The sequence below is a fragment of the Arvicanthis niloticus genome, chromosome 28, assembly GCF_011762505.2.
Source record: "Arvicanthis niloticus isolate mArvNil1 chromosome 28, mArvNil1.pat.X, whole genome shotgun sequence".
NCBI classification, from domain to species: Eukaryota; Metazoa; Chordata; class Mammalia; order Rodentia; family Muridae; genus Arvicanthis; species Arvicanthis niloticus.
Genome location: NC_133436.1, coordinates 2,324,964 through 2,341,970, shown reverse-complemented (window position 1 = coordinate 2,341,970; position 17,007 = coordinate 2,324,964). Strand labels below are relative to the sequence as shown.

The window sequence follows — 17,007 nt, the reverse complement described above, 5'->3', positions numbered from 1 at the left end:
TATGCACACAAACACACACAAACACACACATGTACCATGTGTGCTCACGCGCACATGCACACAAACACACACAAACACACATATGTACCATGTGTGCTCACGCGCACATGCACACAAACACACAAACACACACATGTACCATGTGTGCTCACGCGCACATGCACACAAACACACACAAACACACATATGTACCATGTGTGCTCACGCGCACATGCACACAAACACACACAAACACACACAGTCAGAGAGAGAGAGAATGTTTTTAAAGAATAAATTCTTTTTTACACATCACTCCTTCCAAATTTGGAGCTGCCCTAACTAAATCAACTTAAAAATCTGACACTGGAGCTCTGAGGGATGAATAGTACAAGATGAGAAACACGCCTGCTGCTCACACAGGCACATCTCTGATGTCTTCATTTTGACACATAACACTGTCAGTGACTTTTGCCCTCTGAACACTTTCCCCACTTCGATCACACAATGTTAACTATCTTCCTAATCCATCTGTTCTCCCTCATCCTAACATAGTTCTTCCTTTTGGTGGTCAGTTTTATTATGTAATAAAGCAGCCCAGTGTCAATCTGTGGACTCATGAAGTTAGCGATGTTAACAACACTGTTGATGCTTACAACAGACTATTGCTTAATCCAGAAGGCCTCCCATACACCTCTGACCTAGAACTATTCAGTCCTCCAGCCATGACTCGGCCTCTCCATCCCCAGCTCTGAGATATAACTTATATGAGGGAAGATGTTATTTTCCTCCATGTGATCCTCAATTTCATTCACAATAAGCCCAAAACTTGTCCAAACATGGAAATGTGTTCCCTTCGTGTGGTGGTTTGAAGAAGAATGGCCCCCACAGGCTCATATGTTTAAATGCTTGGTCACTAGGGAGTGGCACTGTTTGAAAGGATTAGAGGGTGTGGCCTTGTTGTAGGAAATATGTCACTGGGAATAGGCTTTGAGGTTTCAAAAGCCCATGCTGCAATGAGAGTCTTTCCCTGCTTGAGGACCAGGATGTAGCTCCCAGCTCCAGCTCCAGCTCCAGCTCCAGCACCATGTGCTGCCATGTTCCCTGCCAGGATAATAATGGATTAAGCTTCTGAAACTGTAAGAACAAGCTCCCAATCATGCTAAGTGTTGCCTTGGTCATGGTATCTCTTTATAGCAAGAAAACAATGACTAAGACATGTTGTATCCCTATATCCTAGGGCCTAGAATAACGACCAGATGATACTTAGCTACCATCTTTTCTCATCTAAAAGTTGTAAAGTAGATAGCAAGGCAAGCCATAGAAGGCAAAACATTTCATTAACTGTATTAACCTGAAAATGCATAAGACAGCTATTTCAAGCACTGAACACTCCCATGAACTGTGGAAACAGATGCTCCTCCCTTTCTCCAGGGAGGTTGTATAGCACAGGCACTGATTTACCACGACTCAAGCACCAGTGCCCAGCAAACTCTGAGTTAGAAATCCCCAACCTAGAAGATATTTACTTTTATATAAACTGTCTCAATTTAACAGCGAGTGAGAAGTCTGAGTCACAGTGGAGAAGACTTTTGACAAATAGGCAGCTGAAGCCCTCACTGTGTTATGCAGATTCTTGGGGAACTCCTATGTAGGAGACTGCTCAAAAGGAACTATTTTCCTAAATGTGTCTGCTGAAAGGTATCCCTGACACAGATTTGCGTAAACACCAATCCTGGCAGCTTATCAATTACAAGACCAAGATGTTTTCCTTGGTTTCTTCCCAACGTCTTTACAAAATACATTCAGCCAAACTGCCATTTTAAAAGGGGAAGCAGGAATAAACTCCTCATCAACAGGAACCCAGGCTGAAAGTACATACACACACACACACACACACACACACATACACACACACATACACACACACATACACACACACATACACACACACACACACACACACACACGAATGTATGCTTGGTTCCTCTATGGGGGAGTCAGTCTTACCTCCACATCCATCACAGATATTTTGTTTCCAGCACACACTGCAACAGCACGATCATCCAGACTAAATCGCAAACACAACACTGTTTGTAAAAGGGAGCCCAGGATAGTCCCTCGAGGAGTCAGCCCTGGAGCAAATTTCACATATTAGTGTCAGTTCATCAGACATAGAAGAATAGGTCCTGTGCAGGCTTCTGTGTCTTAATCCACTACAGAGCCACAGGCAGAGAAGCAATTATCTCCTATGTGATGATGGAACAGTCTTTTTCCTGAGGTTTTTCAGTACAGGATTAATGTCATAAGGAAATGTCTCCGGAAGCCATGGGTACCTAGAAGAGCTGCACAGACCAAGCTCTTCATCCATCCCTTCTCTCTGTGTCCACTGCCATCCAGGCTCTGGCAGTGATACACTCTAACCAAGGTGGGCAAACAGGAGACAGTGTGCCATGACAACACTGGCCTCTGAGGCTCTTACCATCAAGACATCACCTCTGACCAGCCTGCAGGTCCCTAGGCAATAATGCAAAATGTGCAGAGAAGATTCACATGTAGCCACAACAGCCAGGCCAAAATTGTGAGACAAGATACTATGGTGCCTGCCATCTTTCCAGAGCCTCAGAACCACTGATAATTAGCACAGATGTGTCAGCAGCCGACAAAAACACCCTGTTTGATGGCTAATCTTAGTCCTCAACTTGACTACATCTGTAATCTACCAAATTCCAAGCAACTGGGCACAGCTGAGGGCTTTTCTTGACTGGATCATTAGGGTTGGAAGATCTACCCAAATCTAGGACACACTTTCTGTGATGTGATGGCCCATATAAAAAAACAAGCAAGAAGGGAGCTTTCACCTTTTGTCTGTTTTTTCTCTCTCCTGCTGGAAAATTCACGTGTCTTGTTGCTGGGGCATTCCTTTGCTATTGGAACCTATTCTTGTTGCTGGGGCATTCCTTTGCTATTGGAACCTATTTTGGAGGGATTCTAAGACAGGCTGAAGACCATTAGCTCTCTGGGAATTCCACAGGACTCCAGCACAAACTGGGACAACTGAGACATCCAATTCATGCATTGAACTACCAGTTCCCAGCCTTTCAGGACAGCCAATGTTAACTACTGGGACCACAGCCTCAAAGCTGCTCTGATAATAGCCTTTACACACAGAGACACTGAATTTCCTGTGCTGGTTATCTATAGTCCCTTCTTTCAGCTCTGACCCACTAGACAGCACTGATAAAACACTATGGAAAGCAGTGGACACGAATCACAAACAAAGTAACTTCCTCATGGACGTGCCTTCATCTTTCACAAGCGTCTGTGCTACTTGTGCTATGCCAGCCTCTTTTCAGTATCTGCAGAGTCAGCTCCCAACTAGACAGGTCTCTGCCTTCATGAAAATTTAACATACAGGAGAAGACACAGCGCAGTCAACTCCAGGAACCAAAACAGATAAAGGAGGTACACAGAGGATTAGTGATGGCAGCCCACATGAAAAGTGTGTCACACCAAAGAGAAGGGAAGACCAACAGAAAAGGGACAAGTGCTACATAGTTGCCGAAAAGGGCCTGTAACAAAGAAGCACCTTAGTCCAGGGACTTGGCAGCACTGACAGCAACCAAGACAGAACTAGAAGGACTGAGTCCCTGTTCCTCCAGACTAAGGGTGGAGCCTGCGTGTGTGACTCTTTCTCTACCAAGTTGCTGAACTTTGAGCAAACAATAGACAGAGATGACTAACTTTGAGAGTACTCTCAGGCTACTGGGAATTGAGAATTAAATGCACAGAAAGATCAGGGCAAAGACAGATGGTAAGAAGTTAATGTGAGAATCCAGAGGAAGGATTTCTAGCTTGTACCTTTAGCATTTTCAGATGTGTGAGGAATGCCTAAACGTGAGTCAGGATTTAAAAGTAAAACAGATGGAACTCACCAACGGACTGGACATGGAATGAGCTGAGGTCATAGCCTGAGCAACTGAAGGACTGGGCCTTGGAGAACCCAGACAGAAAGACGTGGGGAGAGACAGAAGGCGGCTATAATCCTTGCAGCCATCTTGAGCCATATACCCTGACAAGAGACTTGTTTACAATAGTCTACAACAGCTGAGCACACTCTGATAACGGCTTGTTTTAGATACCCAGGATTTTCCCTTAGGTGTATGAGACTTAAAGGCGTGGCTCAGAAGTGACACATATAAAAGGCAAGAGGCAGACAGAAGAAATTATTAGATACTTGTTCTTGGAAGAGTACTTGAAACTTGAGACTTGGACTTGGAACTTAGAACTGGGAAAGAGACTAGCAACTTAGAACAGAGAATTAGGACTTGAGACTTGGTGCTAGGAACTAGGGACTCAAAACTAGGGACTTGGAGAGAAGAAGAGAAACTGAAGAATAAATGGGATTGAATCACACTCTGTCTGGTCTCCATTCTTCGAATCCATCCTCACTCTCTCTCATGCTGAACCCTGACCCACGAACTGGAGCAGCTTGGGGCAGTGCGGGCTCTAACAATTTAACCCCCAAGGCTTTTGGCAGTGCAGGTTCTAACATTGACAAAGTGGTCCGAGACATTTTGGCCCCCAAGCGTTGGGCAGAGTGGTCTGCGACAGAAAGACAGTAAGAGGGAGGATCTGTGGGCCAGGAATGAAGGTACCTGCCATCTACAATGCTCTTAGACATGACAAGAAATTTCCGGCAGGAAGTGTCTGGAGGCTAAATTAGAAGAAGGTCAGACAGAAAGAAAGGAGTAAGCACATGAATAGTTGAGTAAAATAACAACCCAAACAAGCAAACCCAGAAGTGGTGTGAACAGAGCTACCCACAATGTGTTCAGGCACCAAATACAATTAGGCTCCAACTCCTGTAGAGAACAGGACAGCCACACTGAGCGCTTAAAGCTTTAAGGAGCTATTGTTCTTTCAAACCCAAACTACAAGTTCATTTTCACCTCCAGGATCTTCAGCATAATAAATTAGACAGAAACAATTTATTATGTACTGTGACAGACACCAAGTGAGCACTGACACTATGATTCAGAAAGAACCTTCTACCCAGACCACTCATCATCAACAACCATGAGAGGAACCAAAAACCTGGTAACCATGAACATGGGAAAACAAAAACCTCAGAGAGCACCTAATAGCACAGGCGGCTGTGAGTCTACAGCCTCGGCGTGCAGCTCCTTCCAACACTGTAACTTCAATTTTTTCAAAACCTTCAATAATGGTTCTTAAATGCCTCTCTTTTAACCTACCACCAACTGGAGGTAGTGCAAAAAGAAAGGATAAGGGGGAAGTGGACCTGTTTAGAATGGTTCTTTGGAGCAACTCCTGTATGTGTTGTCTGGAAATCAGCAGTTCAGTTCACAGGTTAGCAGTGGCAGCTCGATCCACTCGAAAACATTTCATGGATATATCAGCAATCCAGTTTGGTAAAGTCGGGATAGCAAACAGGAATCAGCAATGGTGGCACTACCTAGCAGAGACAGCGAGGCCTCAGCTTCTGCTCAAGTCAACAGGAGGGACCAGGGCCAGCAGGAACAGCAGGAAAAGTTCCCAGCTGTGCCTCTCTCAGTGAAGAAGATCAGCAAAGATGAGAGACCGATAAGCCTTGCACAGATAGCTCTATAAGCAAGCCTAGCTGAGCCTCCATTACTGACAATGGAGTCCTTTTTATACGTCCTCCCAATATCATGTGTCCTCCACGGGCCTTGCCTTAGCAAGTGTCTTGCCTCAACACATGACTCTGTCTGGGTGGACATCACTCTTGAATCCGCAGAAGCAGGCAAGAAACTGCAGCAGACCACCAGAAGGTTTTTGGTGCATTTCTCTCTATGGAGTCCCAACAAATGCAGCTCAACTATGCATATAAGGCGGACCAATACATAAGTCATTATCGAAGAATCCTTCATCACATGTTCTTTCACATGCTTGCTGTAGCAGAACTTCCTTTCACCTGTGTCTGATTCAGCCAAACATTCCTTCACCAGTCTGCCTTAGCCTTTCACCTGTGTCCATGTCAGGAAAACGCTCCTTCACCTGTTTGTCCCAGCAACACACCATCCAATACACTGACTTTCCAAAGAACCCTTAAGTTTCCACTTTACAACACAGAGAACCATCTACCTACAGCTTCAGGAGTGCAGCCCTTTCTAACACAGGACTGTCTATATACAGGCTTGGGAGTATAGCTCCTTCTAATAGTGAGGGCCATCTACCTATAACTTTAAGTGTATATGCGTTAGTTTCTTCTCTATTTCTTTGACAAAACACCATGCTCAAGGCAACTTAAAGAAAAGTTTATTTGGGGCTTACAGTTCCAGAGGGAGCCCAGCACCATCATGGTAGAGAACATACCAACAGTCAAGCAAGAAAAATGCTAGAGGCAACTGAGAGCTTATGTTCCAATCCACTAACAGAAAGCAGAGCATATTCAATTGGTTCTTTTAAAACCTCAAAGCCCATCTCTAGTGACACACCTCCCTTAATAAGACCACACCTCCACATCCTTCCCAAACAGTTCCACCACACGAAGCCCAAGTATTCAAACATATGAGCCTATAGGGATCCTTCTCATTTAAACCACCATAGTATAGGTCCTTCCAACTAGAAGTGCCTACCTACACTCTAGGAGCACAGCCCCGTATGAAAGGGCTGTCTACCCACATCCTCAGAGATGCAGCTTTTTAATGTGTACAATGGCAGTGGCCTGTCTTCTGATAACTGGTGCACCTGTCAAAGCAAATGTAGAGCTCCCAGCTGTCCCTGGGCTTCAGACCTCTGTGGTTCCCTGATGTTGACACAGCTTAATACCATCTGCCTATCCACTTCCTCACCTGTTTGCTCCTGCTGTTCCTGTTCAACCCTGTTCTGCCTTTTCACCTTGATGCTAAGCTCAACTCTACATTTTCCCCTTTACTCCTACCTCTCCAGAGGCCTCAGCAACAGCTTCTTCCTGCAACTAGCTTGGGTTCCTCATCTTCTCAATACATGCTCTGCTTACATTTATACTGGCCCATTTCTAAAACCTCTGGAACTCTATACAACCTCTTTAACTTGTGTTCATTCTGTAACTCAGGTGGATTGATAGGTAGGTAGATAAATTGACTCGTGTGTGCAAAATATATTCACCTCAGTTAGATTACAAGGTAGAATAAATTGTCTGGCAAATTGCTGCGACTGAAACTGCCATACCTTGAGAATTACTATTCAAAAGAATTGTTAAATTGTAAAAAGACACAAATCTGTCTGGCTACATTTCTGGCATACTTCACTCATTCACACCAGTGAGGCACAAACTGTTAGAATTCTGTGGTCACTTGGCATCACTCAGCATAATCCTATAAATGTACATCTGGGATGTGGTCCCACTTGCATCATCAGCCTCAACTGGCAAGGCTCTTATTACATGCACCAGCCAGACCCTTCACACCTAGACTGTCTGTCTCTGTCTGTCTGTCTGTCTGTCTCTGTCTCTCTCTCTCTCTCTCTCCTCTCCTCTCCTCTCCTCCCCTCCCCTCCCCCCCCTCTCTCTTTCAGACATATCCTTTTACCTATGTCCCAAGCCCCAGCTGAGCCTCCTGTCTTCAGCTCAGTTACATTTCTACAGAAGTCAACAAACTTTTCCCTTATCTACACTCCCAGATCTTACTATTCAGCTGTGTGGGGGGAATGTGTTACCTATTCAGTCTGAGTGGGAAATGTCCCTGCAGAAAGCAAGCCTTGTTCCTTCCTCACTGTTTCACTGTTTGCAACATGGAATATAAACGCCCAGGATATCTATGCATGAGCTAAGATACTCCAAACTGTCCACACATCCTCAGGTGTCTACAATATTGATATTCAAAATAAGAAAATACAGAAGAGTAATGCCATCACAAGTCTGCATCAGCAATTGTCAGTGGGGCTAATGACATGATACATGAGACTTGCAGAACTGAAGGGACAGGTCCCACTCCCTGTCACAAATGTATTTATACATGAGTTACTATCTTGGTGGAGCTAGGATTAAACCCATGGTCTTCTCCATGGTAGGTATCTTTTTATTTCTAGTTTCTTTTCCATTCTTTTGTTTGTTTGGTTGGTTGGTTGGTTTGGTTTTGTTTTTCGAGACAGGGTTTCTCTGTGTAGTCCTGGCTGTCCTGGAACTCACTCTGTAGACCAGGCTGGCCTCGAACTCAGAAATCCGCCTGCCTCTGCCTCCCAAGTGCTGGGATTAAAGGCGTGCGCCACCACCGCCCGGCCCATGGTAGGTATCTTAATTAGGGTTTCTAATGTCATGATCAAATGCGATGTCCAAAAGCAACTCGGGGAGGAAATATTTATTTCATCTTACAGCTTGTGGTTCATCATCCAGGAAGTCAGGGCCTGAACTCAAGATGGGAACTATGTCAGATTATATGAAGAACACTGCTTACTGACTTGCTCTTCATGGCTTGCTCAGCTTGCTTGCTTACAACCTGGCCAGGAACGGAGCACCCACCATGGTCTGAGCCCTTTTAGATTAATCATCCATCAAGAAAATGTTCTCTATGTTTACCTAGAGGCCAGTCTTATGGAGGCTTTTTCTCAGTTAAGGTTCCCTTTTCTCAGATGACCCTAGCCTCTGTGAAGCTGAAAATTAACAAGACAGCAGGCAAGCACTGTACCTACCACTATACCTACAACAGATATGTATGTCCTCAGCACTTCTTCATTTGAATGTTGTTAAACTGTGCTCTACATCCGTTTACCTTTAAGTGTCTTCTCTCTGCATTCGTCCACGTTCCACACTATAATATAATCATCTGATGCAGAGCAGAGTAGAAATGGATCCATTTGATTTCCAAAAACCACAGCAGTAATCAATTGATGGTGTCCTTGTAGGGTGAGAAGCTTAAAAACAAATAGGTTACTTATAACATCAAAAAATATAGAAGAACAATAAAATTTCAAACCTAAAGTTTTCATATGTATTTATTAGATGTGTTGACTTTTAATTAATTCATTATAATTCCAAAACACACTGCTGCTTATTCTCTCAAGTGATCACATCACTACTGGTTGTTATTGTACACTGACACAACGAGGCGCATTGTTATGATGAGGCACACTGATACAATGAAGCAGGGTACCCACTCCTTTCCTCCTTACTATTTATTAAACCAATGTGTACTGAGTACTCAGTGGGTCAGAAGAGATGCTGGCTATGCTGACAGCTAAGGAGGAGCTGGAAGAGGATGAACACATTTGGGCCATTGCACAGCAGTGGATATGGAAGCTCTGCTGGCTCTAACAGGAAGTAAAGCAAAGTTATAGGGGTGTGGCTGAAGCTGCTGCTGACCTGGAAGGAGCAAATACAGACAAGGTGTGATCACCCATAGCTCTGACCATCAGCGAAGACACAGCTTGGAACAGCCACTTGAGAACCTTCTGGATATTATCTACTAAGTACGTTCATGGCCTGTAACTCAGCCAGTTCTATGTGGGTGTACCAGAAAACAGTAAATAACAAAGAAAGAAAGAAGGAAGGAAGGAAGGAAAGGAAAGGAAAGGAAAGGAAAGGAAAGGAAAGGAAAGGAAAGGAAGAGAAAGGGAGACAAAAGGAGAGAAAAGGAGGGAGGGAAGAAGAGAGGGAGAGAGAGAGAAAACAGACAATTTTCACCAAAAATACAATGGATAAAATAGAATCTGTTCAGTATTCTGTGAAGCTATCAAAAGGAAGAACAACAAACCTCTCCTAAATGCATGTGAACAAAAGAAACTGCTACAGAAAAATGCACAGTGTGACATTCCATTCACATCAAGTTTAAACATGAAGGAAATGTGTCTCTAGTGCAGAGGTCAAAATGGCATTGCACACAGCAAGAGAGAGGTCCTGATCTGGCCATGGCTTCCGAGGTGTGCGCAGCTACATGGGACACTTTTCTCCTAAACATTTTATTCTTCATTGCAAAGTAAAAAAGCTCAAGCTGCTATGCGAATGGAAGCTTCATTAGGTTAGGATGGGTCTTTTCTTGTTCGTATTCTTGGAAAGACTTTTTTTAAAGAAAGTAAATTCCAGACCATTTGTATTTTAAATATAAGAATGCAACATAATGTTTTTGTTTATAAACATTGTCCTGCCAAAGCTCACAGTTGACTCCATGAAAGCTAATGTTTCCCGAATATCTGAGAAACAAATAGGTAGGGCACGGTCTCTGCAAGCCTGGACCTAACAAGAACACCCTTGGTTTGTAACCTGCCTGGTGAGAAGGGTCCTTGGGGCTCCACACACAGAGACGGTTCCCATCTAAAGGAAAAGCACAGTGCTGTGTGCTACAAGCAAGTGGAGCATGAGCTGCAGACTTCTTAGACTCAACCACGTATCGTTCTGTAACTATATCGCTCGTGTGGCCATCAGTGGAGGGCATCTCTGGAGGCGCTTCCACTATCAGCCTGAAAATACAAAGCATGAGTAAGATGAGGACACATACTGTGAGTAATACACATGAACGTCCAGGTGAATCATCACTATGAGCATGAGTATACACACCACGCTTACCCACTCACCCCAACTCCCCAAAAGGTAAAGGTAGCAGTGGGCACGGAATGAACTCTTCTGCTCTCCCATGGTCCCCACTTCACAGGCCTCCCTCCACCTTCTAGGTCTCTTTCGGGACTGTGAAAGTGAACAGCCACCTCCCAGTGACCTGGCCTGAAGGAAGACTCTGCATATGTGGAGTTGCTGAGAGACTGCAATAGAAATAAGGAACTTCAGGGGAGCATTCAAGTATCTCAAGGATCTGAATGCATTCAAATATCTCAAAACTCTGTGGTGGAAGTTAGGTTACTGTGGGTTATATCATCAGTGATTCACTTCTAAGTCTCAACAAGCATAAAATGACAAAAATGTTTTTGATATTTTATCTACTTTATTAAATAGTTTACTGAGCGTGACCATCTTAGACCCATGTGGCAGTAAGCTAGAGGAATCCTTGACTCCACTCATCATTCCACTGTGGGCACAGATGCACTTGAAGGCACGGCCAGCCAACCTTTAGTCATGTGGTTTCTGGTGATCATGATGCCTATACCTCTCTGCAAACAGCTGATAGTGCCCCCAGTCCATCCTTTAAATTTTTATCATCAGAAGGAAAAACAGACCTTCTTACATAAAACTAAGAACCGTGGGATTTAAAGAAAATACAGAGTAATCAAACTGTTTAAAACTAGACCCTAGATGCTCCATCAAATGGCCTTGCTTGGTGCAAACACATGCCCCTGCTCCTGAAGCATCTATCACAAAGGATTTTAATTTATACCCACACTTACTCTGAAGTGTAACACACTGCAGCCAAGACCATAGACTCTGACAGTGCTGCTTTGCTTTATGTATGAGTAATGGTGTCAAACTGCCTTCTAAGTATTTACTTATGCTCATGGATTAGTGCTACTCTCAGTTTTGGTCAGAGAACCTTCCTTGTGCAGAGTGCAGCAGTAACTAAAACTAAGTGAGTGTTGAATGATTATCCACTAATGGTACATCTATAGAACCTCTTCCAAGGCTCATTACTGAAGAAAGAGAGGAAAGATGGTAAGAGCCACACAAAGGGGTAGAAGTTGTGGAGCACAGTCTTCTGGGAAGGATATGGCTGATGCCCTCTTAGATCCACATCCTCTGTGATTACCTACATAAAAGTGATCCTGCTTGTTCCTTGACTGTTTGCATCTATTGTATTGCTAGTTCCTCAACCTAGAACTGACCTTAATACTTGCATGTAATTAAAATGGTATAAAAGCAAAAAGGAGGGGAAATGGGATAGGGAGTTTCGGGGGTGGGAAGAATGGGGAGAGGGGATGACATCTGAAATGTAAATAAATATAATATCCAATTTAAAGAGAAAAGAAAAAAGTGACCCTGTCAATATCCTGACATGGAGGAGGGGGGAAAGCAGGCCATGAGTCCCCACATCTCTCTCAGGATTTATAGGTAGTTAATTGTTGCTAGGGGGAAAAAACAGACATTTTCTTCAGTGGCTACATCACTAATAAGGTGCCCATGTTCCTGTAAATAGCTTTTTACTCATGTTTCTGTAAACACTCATTGGGTCACAGAAAAGGAAACAAATGGTATGAAAAATAGGAGAACTAGTTAGGAAGAGGAATGGGATTAGTCGAGGTGAGAGAGGTGAATATGTCAAAACATAAAATACATGTGTGGAAATGCCATAATAAAATCATCACTGTCTAATTAATACACACAAATAAAAACATTTTTCAAGGTGGAAGAAAGCTGAGAATCAGTAATCTCTCAGCTTCCTGCCTATGGATGCAATGTGACCAGCCATCTGACATTCCTGACATCCCCAGTACTCCCTCCATTTTCATTTCACACATGTTCTACCACCCCCACATCCCTCGACACCTCGTCTCCCATCTCCATGGCTCATTTCTAGTTCCCTTGTCTCTACAAACAACCCAAGTTCAACAAAGAAATCAAAGCTATAATCATATCAAAGATGTTTGATATTCTGGACCTGGGTTACCATAATGTATTTTCCAGTTCCATCCATTAATTTGCAAAATTCATGATTGCATTTTTCTTTACAGTTGGATAAAATTCTATTGTGCACACACTGTTTTAATACCCATTCTTTCATTAAGGGACATCTAGGCTGACTGTTTCCATTTACTAGCTATTGTGAATAGAACAGCAATGGACAGAGATGTCCCAGTATATCTACAGCAGGATAGATAGTAGATAGATAGATAGATAGATAGATAGATAGATAGATAGATAGACAGATAGACAGACAGACATAGATGATAGGATATATATATATATATATATATATATATATATATATATGGAGTAGTATATTTGAGTCACATGTATTCTTGTTTTACTTTTTTGAGAAACTGATAGACTGATTTCCATAGCAGCCGCACAAATTTGCGCTCCCACCACCAACGATTAAGCACGCCCACTTCACACATCCACATTAGCATTGCTGTCATTTATATTCTTAATGAAGGGCACTATGACTGGCGAGAAGTGGAATCCCAAAGTAGTTTTAATCTACATTTCTCAGATAGCTAAAGATGTTAACACTTTGGGATTTTGTTTTGGTTTTGTGTGTGTGTGTGTGTGTGTGTGTGTGTGTGTGTGTGTGTGTGTTAGACACGTATGAACAGATAAATGCTTTTGTGAACTATGCTCACCTCCAGAGCCCATTTCCAATTGGGTAGTTTGTTTTCTTGTTAATTTGGGGGGTTCTTTGTATATTCCACATAATGATTCTGTCAAACATATAGCTGGCAATGATTTTTCACCAACTACACTGTCAAAATTATTCAGAAAGTCTTTGCCCTAATGCAAAGCTTATCCTATACTAATAGTTTCAAAGTTTCAAAGACCTCAGTTTCATAGCTCAAACTACCACTGGTCAGCTGAAGAACGAATACCTATCAAACTATAACACAAGATGAGCACAGGCCAGACTTAGCATACAGCAGGCACCCACGAATAACCATGATGAATCAACACAGGACAGACTTAACACATGGCAGGCACTTTGTGCGTAGCTATGAGAAACCTGCATGGCCACCATGCACTAGCAACCCTGAAAAATCCCTCATCTTCAGGACACCTGCCTCTTTCCTCCAGCTCAAACACTGAAAGAGTCCTTCTGTTGCTTTGTGAAATAACAGTATGATCTAAATTAGAATATAAATTCTCCATTCTCCCTACACTCTGGCCACTGTGGCTTGGAAGTTTCTATGTAGCTGGTGCTTTTGTTTCTTGGTCTGGTACTGGTGTTTTCCATGGGCAGATGCTTGTTTCAACAGGACAACTCTTGTCTGACTGGAGGGGTAGATTAGTACAGTAAGTCAAAAATCTGCAAGGCCTCACTAGCTATGGAAACAGATATTTTGCTTTGAAACGCTGAAAGATGGATCTGCAGATCCTAAGCTACAGTTTCTAACGTAAAACAGACTTCTGGGGTTTTATCTTAGGAACAGTATGGATCTGGCTATGGCTCTGATAGAGGAAGCTCCTGGTGTGTCCAAGCTTAGGACCACAGCAGGTGAGATGACAATGCAGTCCTGTAACCCTGATGAGCTATGCTCTCCAGTGGATGATAGGGGCTACAGGAGTGAAACAGCTTCTTAGGTTGTTGGCCTGAACAACTAGGGCTATTATTTCTGAGACAGAACAGCATGGGGTATCATAAATTAACTTGTAAATGTGAGCATTAGATGCAAACCTTCCGCTGTGGCATTCTCTAGGCTTGGAATCCAACTTTCTTGCAGTTACATGGGAAGAAACAGGACCCACTTTCCTACCCCACAGTGTGAAAATTTGGAGGGTAGCAATTGGAGCACCTTGTGTGGCTCTTATCATGCAGGAGCTATCAGAATGAATTAGTCTAAATACACAGAAGAAAGAAGGCATGGCAGTGACACTTGCCAGGATACCACAACTCAGATGGAGCAGCACAGGCAAGCCTCTGAGGAAGACAGTGAGTGTGGGCAATTCTACAGGAAGAAATCAAATCCATATGCACATGCATATGTATGCACCTTCACATATGCTCATACTCAACTGTGCTTATACACACACCCATACACATATAATTTGATGCAAACAGGACCACAGAGAAGGAATACGATGACAACTCAAGGACACTGTACTAATCAGGATTCTCCAGAGGAACAGAATTGAGAACAAATCTACATAAAAGGGGGATTTATTAAAGTGGCTTACAGCCTGTAGTCTAGCTAAACCAACAATGGCTGTCAACAAATAGAAAATCCAAAAATCCAGTAGTGTTCAGTCAGTGAGACTGGATGTTTCAGATGTCTTCAGCATACAATGGAATCCTGAAGAAGTAGACACTTGTGCCAGTGAAGAATTCAAGTCGCCAGCCAGAGTGAGGGGAAGCAGGCAAAGAGCGAAGAACTTCCTCCTTCCATGCAGACTGCCACCAAACTGTACAGCAGAGCTTACATGTGGGTCTTCCCACTTCTGCTGAGTAAGAAAACTTCCTCATAGGTGTGTCCCGTCACTCGAGTTTTAGTAAAGTCCAGATGTGGTCAGTTGGTAACAAAGAATAAATGTCACAGACACAGTGCCAAGTTTTCTTTTAATAAAGTGTTTTAAATTTATTCCTTGAGAATTCCATATACTTAAACAATGTATTTTGACCCTTTCTCCCTCTCCTCCAACTCTTTCTGGACTCTGCCCCAAACAAATCTTCCATGTCCTCTTCCTCCCATCTTCCTGTCCTCTTGATTTTTGTTTTTGTGACATAAACCACTGGGTCCAATTAGTACAACGGTCAGAACTCTTCAGTGAGGCATGAACAACCTATCAGTGGCCACATGCCCAAAGAAAGATGACTTTCTACTCTCTCTCCCCTAGAAGCTATTATCAGTTGCCAATAGTTCTTCAAGTGGGGGTGAAGTCCCATGTTAGAATTTTGACTGGTTTGGTCTTGTAGAAGTAAAAGCAGAAAGCGAACAGCTCCCAGGACTCAGCATCTGACGTATACTGTTCCCAAACAAGAGTGAGTGTCAGGGAGCATGTCTTAGCAGGCTGACATGTTTACAAGAGATAAATTCATTCACAGCAGCTCTCTGGTGTTAACCAGTTACAGCAGACTACCTTGAACATCAAGGAAAGGAAAGTCTGACTGCAGATGCATGGCCATCTTCAGGAGCAGCCCTGAGCCTGAGGTCCAACGCTCTGTGGCCAACCTATGCACCTCACATTGCTGCTGCAGCCTGCCCTTGCTGCCGATGCCTGACATTCTCAGCTGCAGCCCCTGCCTCTCCTGCAAGCAGCAATGTGCAACAACCAGAGATGTTGAGTATCCAGGAAACTAGGTCATTCCACAGGAAGAATCAGAGACACACACTGGCGGTTCCAGAGCTCGGGATTAGCTAGCGACAGTCTATCCTCCCTTTGATCAAAGGTCAGATGGCCTCTTAAAACTGATGGTCATCACAAAATTCTTTTTGTCTTGAAGACATTTGTTTTTCTAATCAATAGCTGGGCAGTCACCTAATAGGTTTCATCCAATACTTTCAGCTTTCTCCGTAAAACCAGGGGAATGTAGCAAAACTGACATTTCCCAGCTCTCTAGAAATCAAGGGCAGCCTGTGCTACAAGGCTCTAACAAGTACAGCTCCAGAACAATTATCCCACTAGTGCACAGGCATGATCTATGATGGAGCTCTATTTTCTCCCTAATGAAGAAGGCTAAAGACCCAAGCAGGGGACCTGTTTTGATTAGGAGGGCAACATGGGCTGTCTGCTGTGTGGAGAGACTGTTGTGTTAAGCTACTGACTGACATTCTGAGATCCTTTCTACAGCTCTTTAAACTAATACATAACCAGGTACCTTGAAAGGAGATCCAGTGACACTGTCAGACACTGCTCAATGTCTGACCAAGGGGGGAGGGGAGGGGTGGCAAAGAAAGTCCCTCAGGATCCAGAGAAGGGGAAGATTCATGTCATAGTAACAAAGCACATGCCAAGACTTTCTAAAGGTAGTCTGGAAGCCTGGCCACACATGGACTGAGTACAGGGCCCTTGGCTGTCCACAGGGGTGGTGGCCCTCACACAAGTTGGTGAGGCCATGTGAAAGCAAGCAGAAGTGGAAAGTGGACAGCAGCATGGGAGCTTTCAGGCTGCCCTTAAGCGCCTCAAGGGGCCCACATCAAAAGAATAGTCAAGACTTGGCTGTTTAGCCAAAAGTATCTCAAGCATGTTTGCCTTCAGTCCATGTAACTTTAGGGTATGAGCCACCAGGAGAGCAGCTACATCCAAAGAAAACAGACTTAATGAGAAGACCCGGAGGGATACAGTAGAGGTAGGTAACACACCTGGAGCAAAGGGGCCTCATACTAACCGGAGCCTACTATTTTCTAGGAAACCTTGAGGGAAAAAAAAAAAATCCAGCCAAGAATAAACAAACAAAGACACAACAGCTTCACAGGGTATACATCTCCCAAGGGCAGGGCCATGCACTCTAGGGAAGCACATCCTTAGTAGCCATTTCA

The 17,007-nt window shown here is 43.6% G+C and overlaps 1 protein-coding gene across 16 annotated transcripts in view; it reads right to left on the bottom strand.

The window, feature by feature from the left end:
- Wdr27 (WD repeat domain 27) overlaps positions 1-17,007 on the bottom strand; it is a 111,230-nt gene that overhangs the window by 90,749 nt on the left and 3,474 nt on the right. For 15 of the 16 annotated variants that reach the window (XR_013107941.1, XR_013107940.1, XM_076926553.1 and 12 more), the window contains 3 exons: positions 10,203-10,395; positions 8,712-8,853; positions 1,987-2,111 (listed from right to left, as the gene is read on the bottom strand). Coding sequence is in view for 14 of the 16 variants with exons in the window: in XM_076926553.1 (XP_076782668.1) it covers positions 1,987-2,111; positions 8,712-8,853; positions 10,203-10,370 (435 nt within the window). In the remaining 2 variants the exon portion in view is untranslated. Of the gene's footprint in view, positions 1-1,986; positions 2,112-8,711; positions 8,854-10,202; positions 10,396-10,509; positions 10,817-17,007 lie in introns of those variants that run through there. The other variant, XM_076926556.1, reaches the window with a different exon arrangement.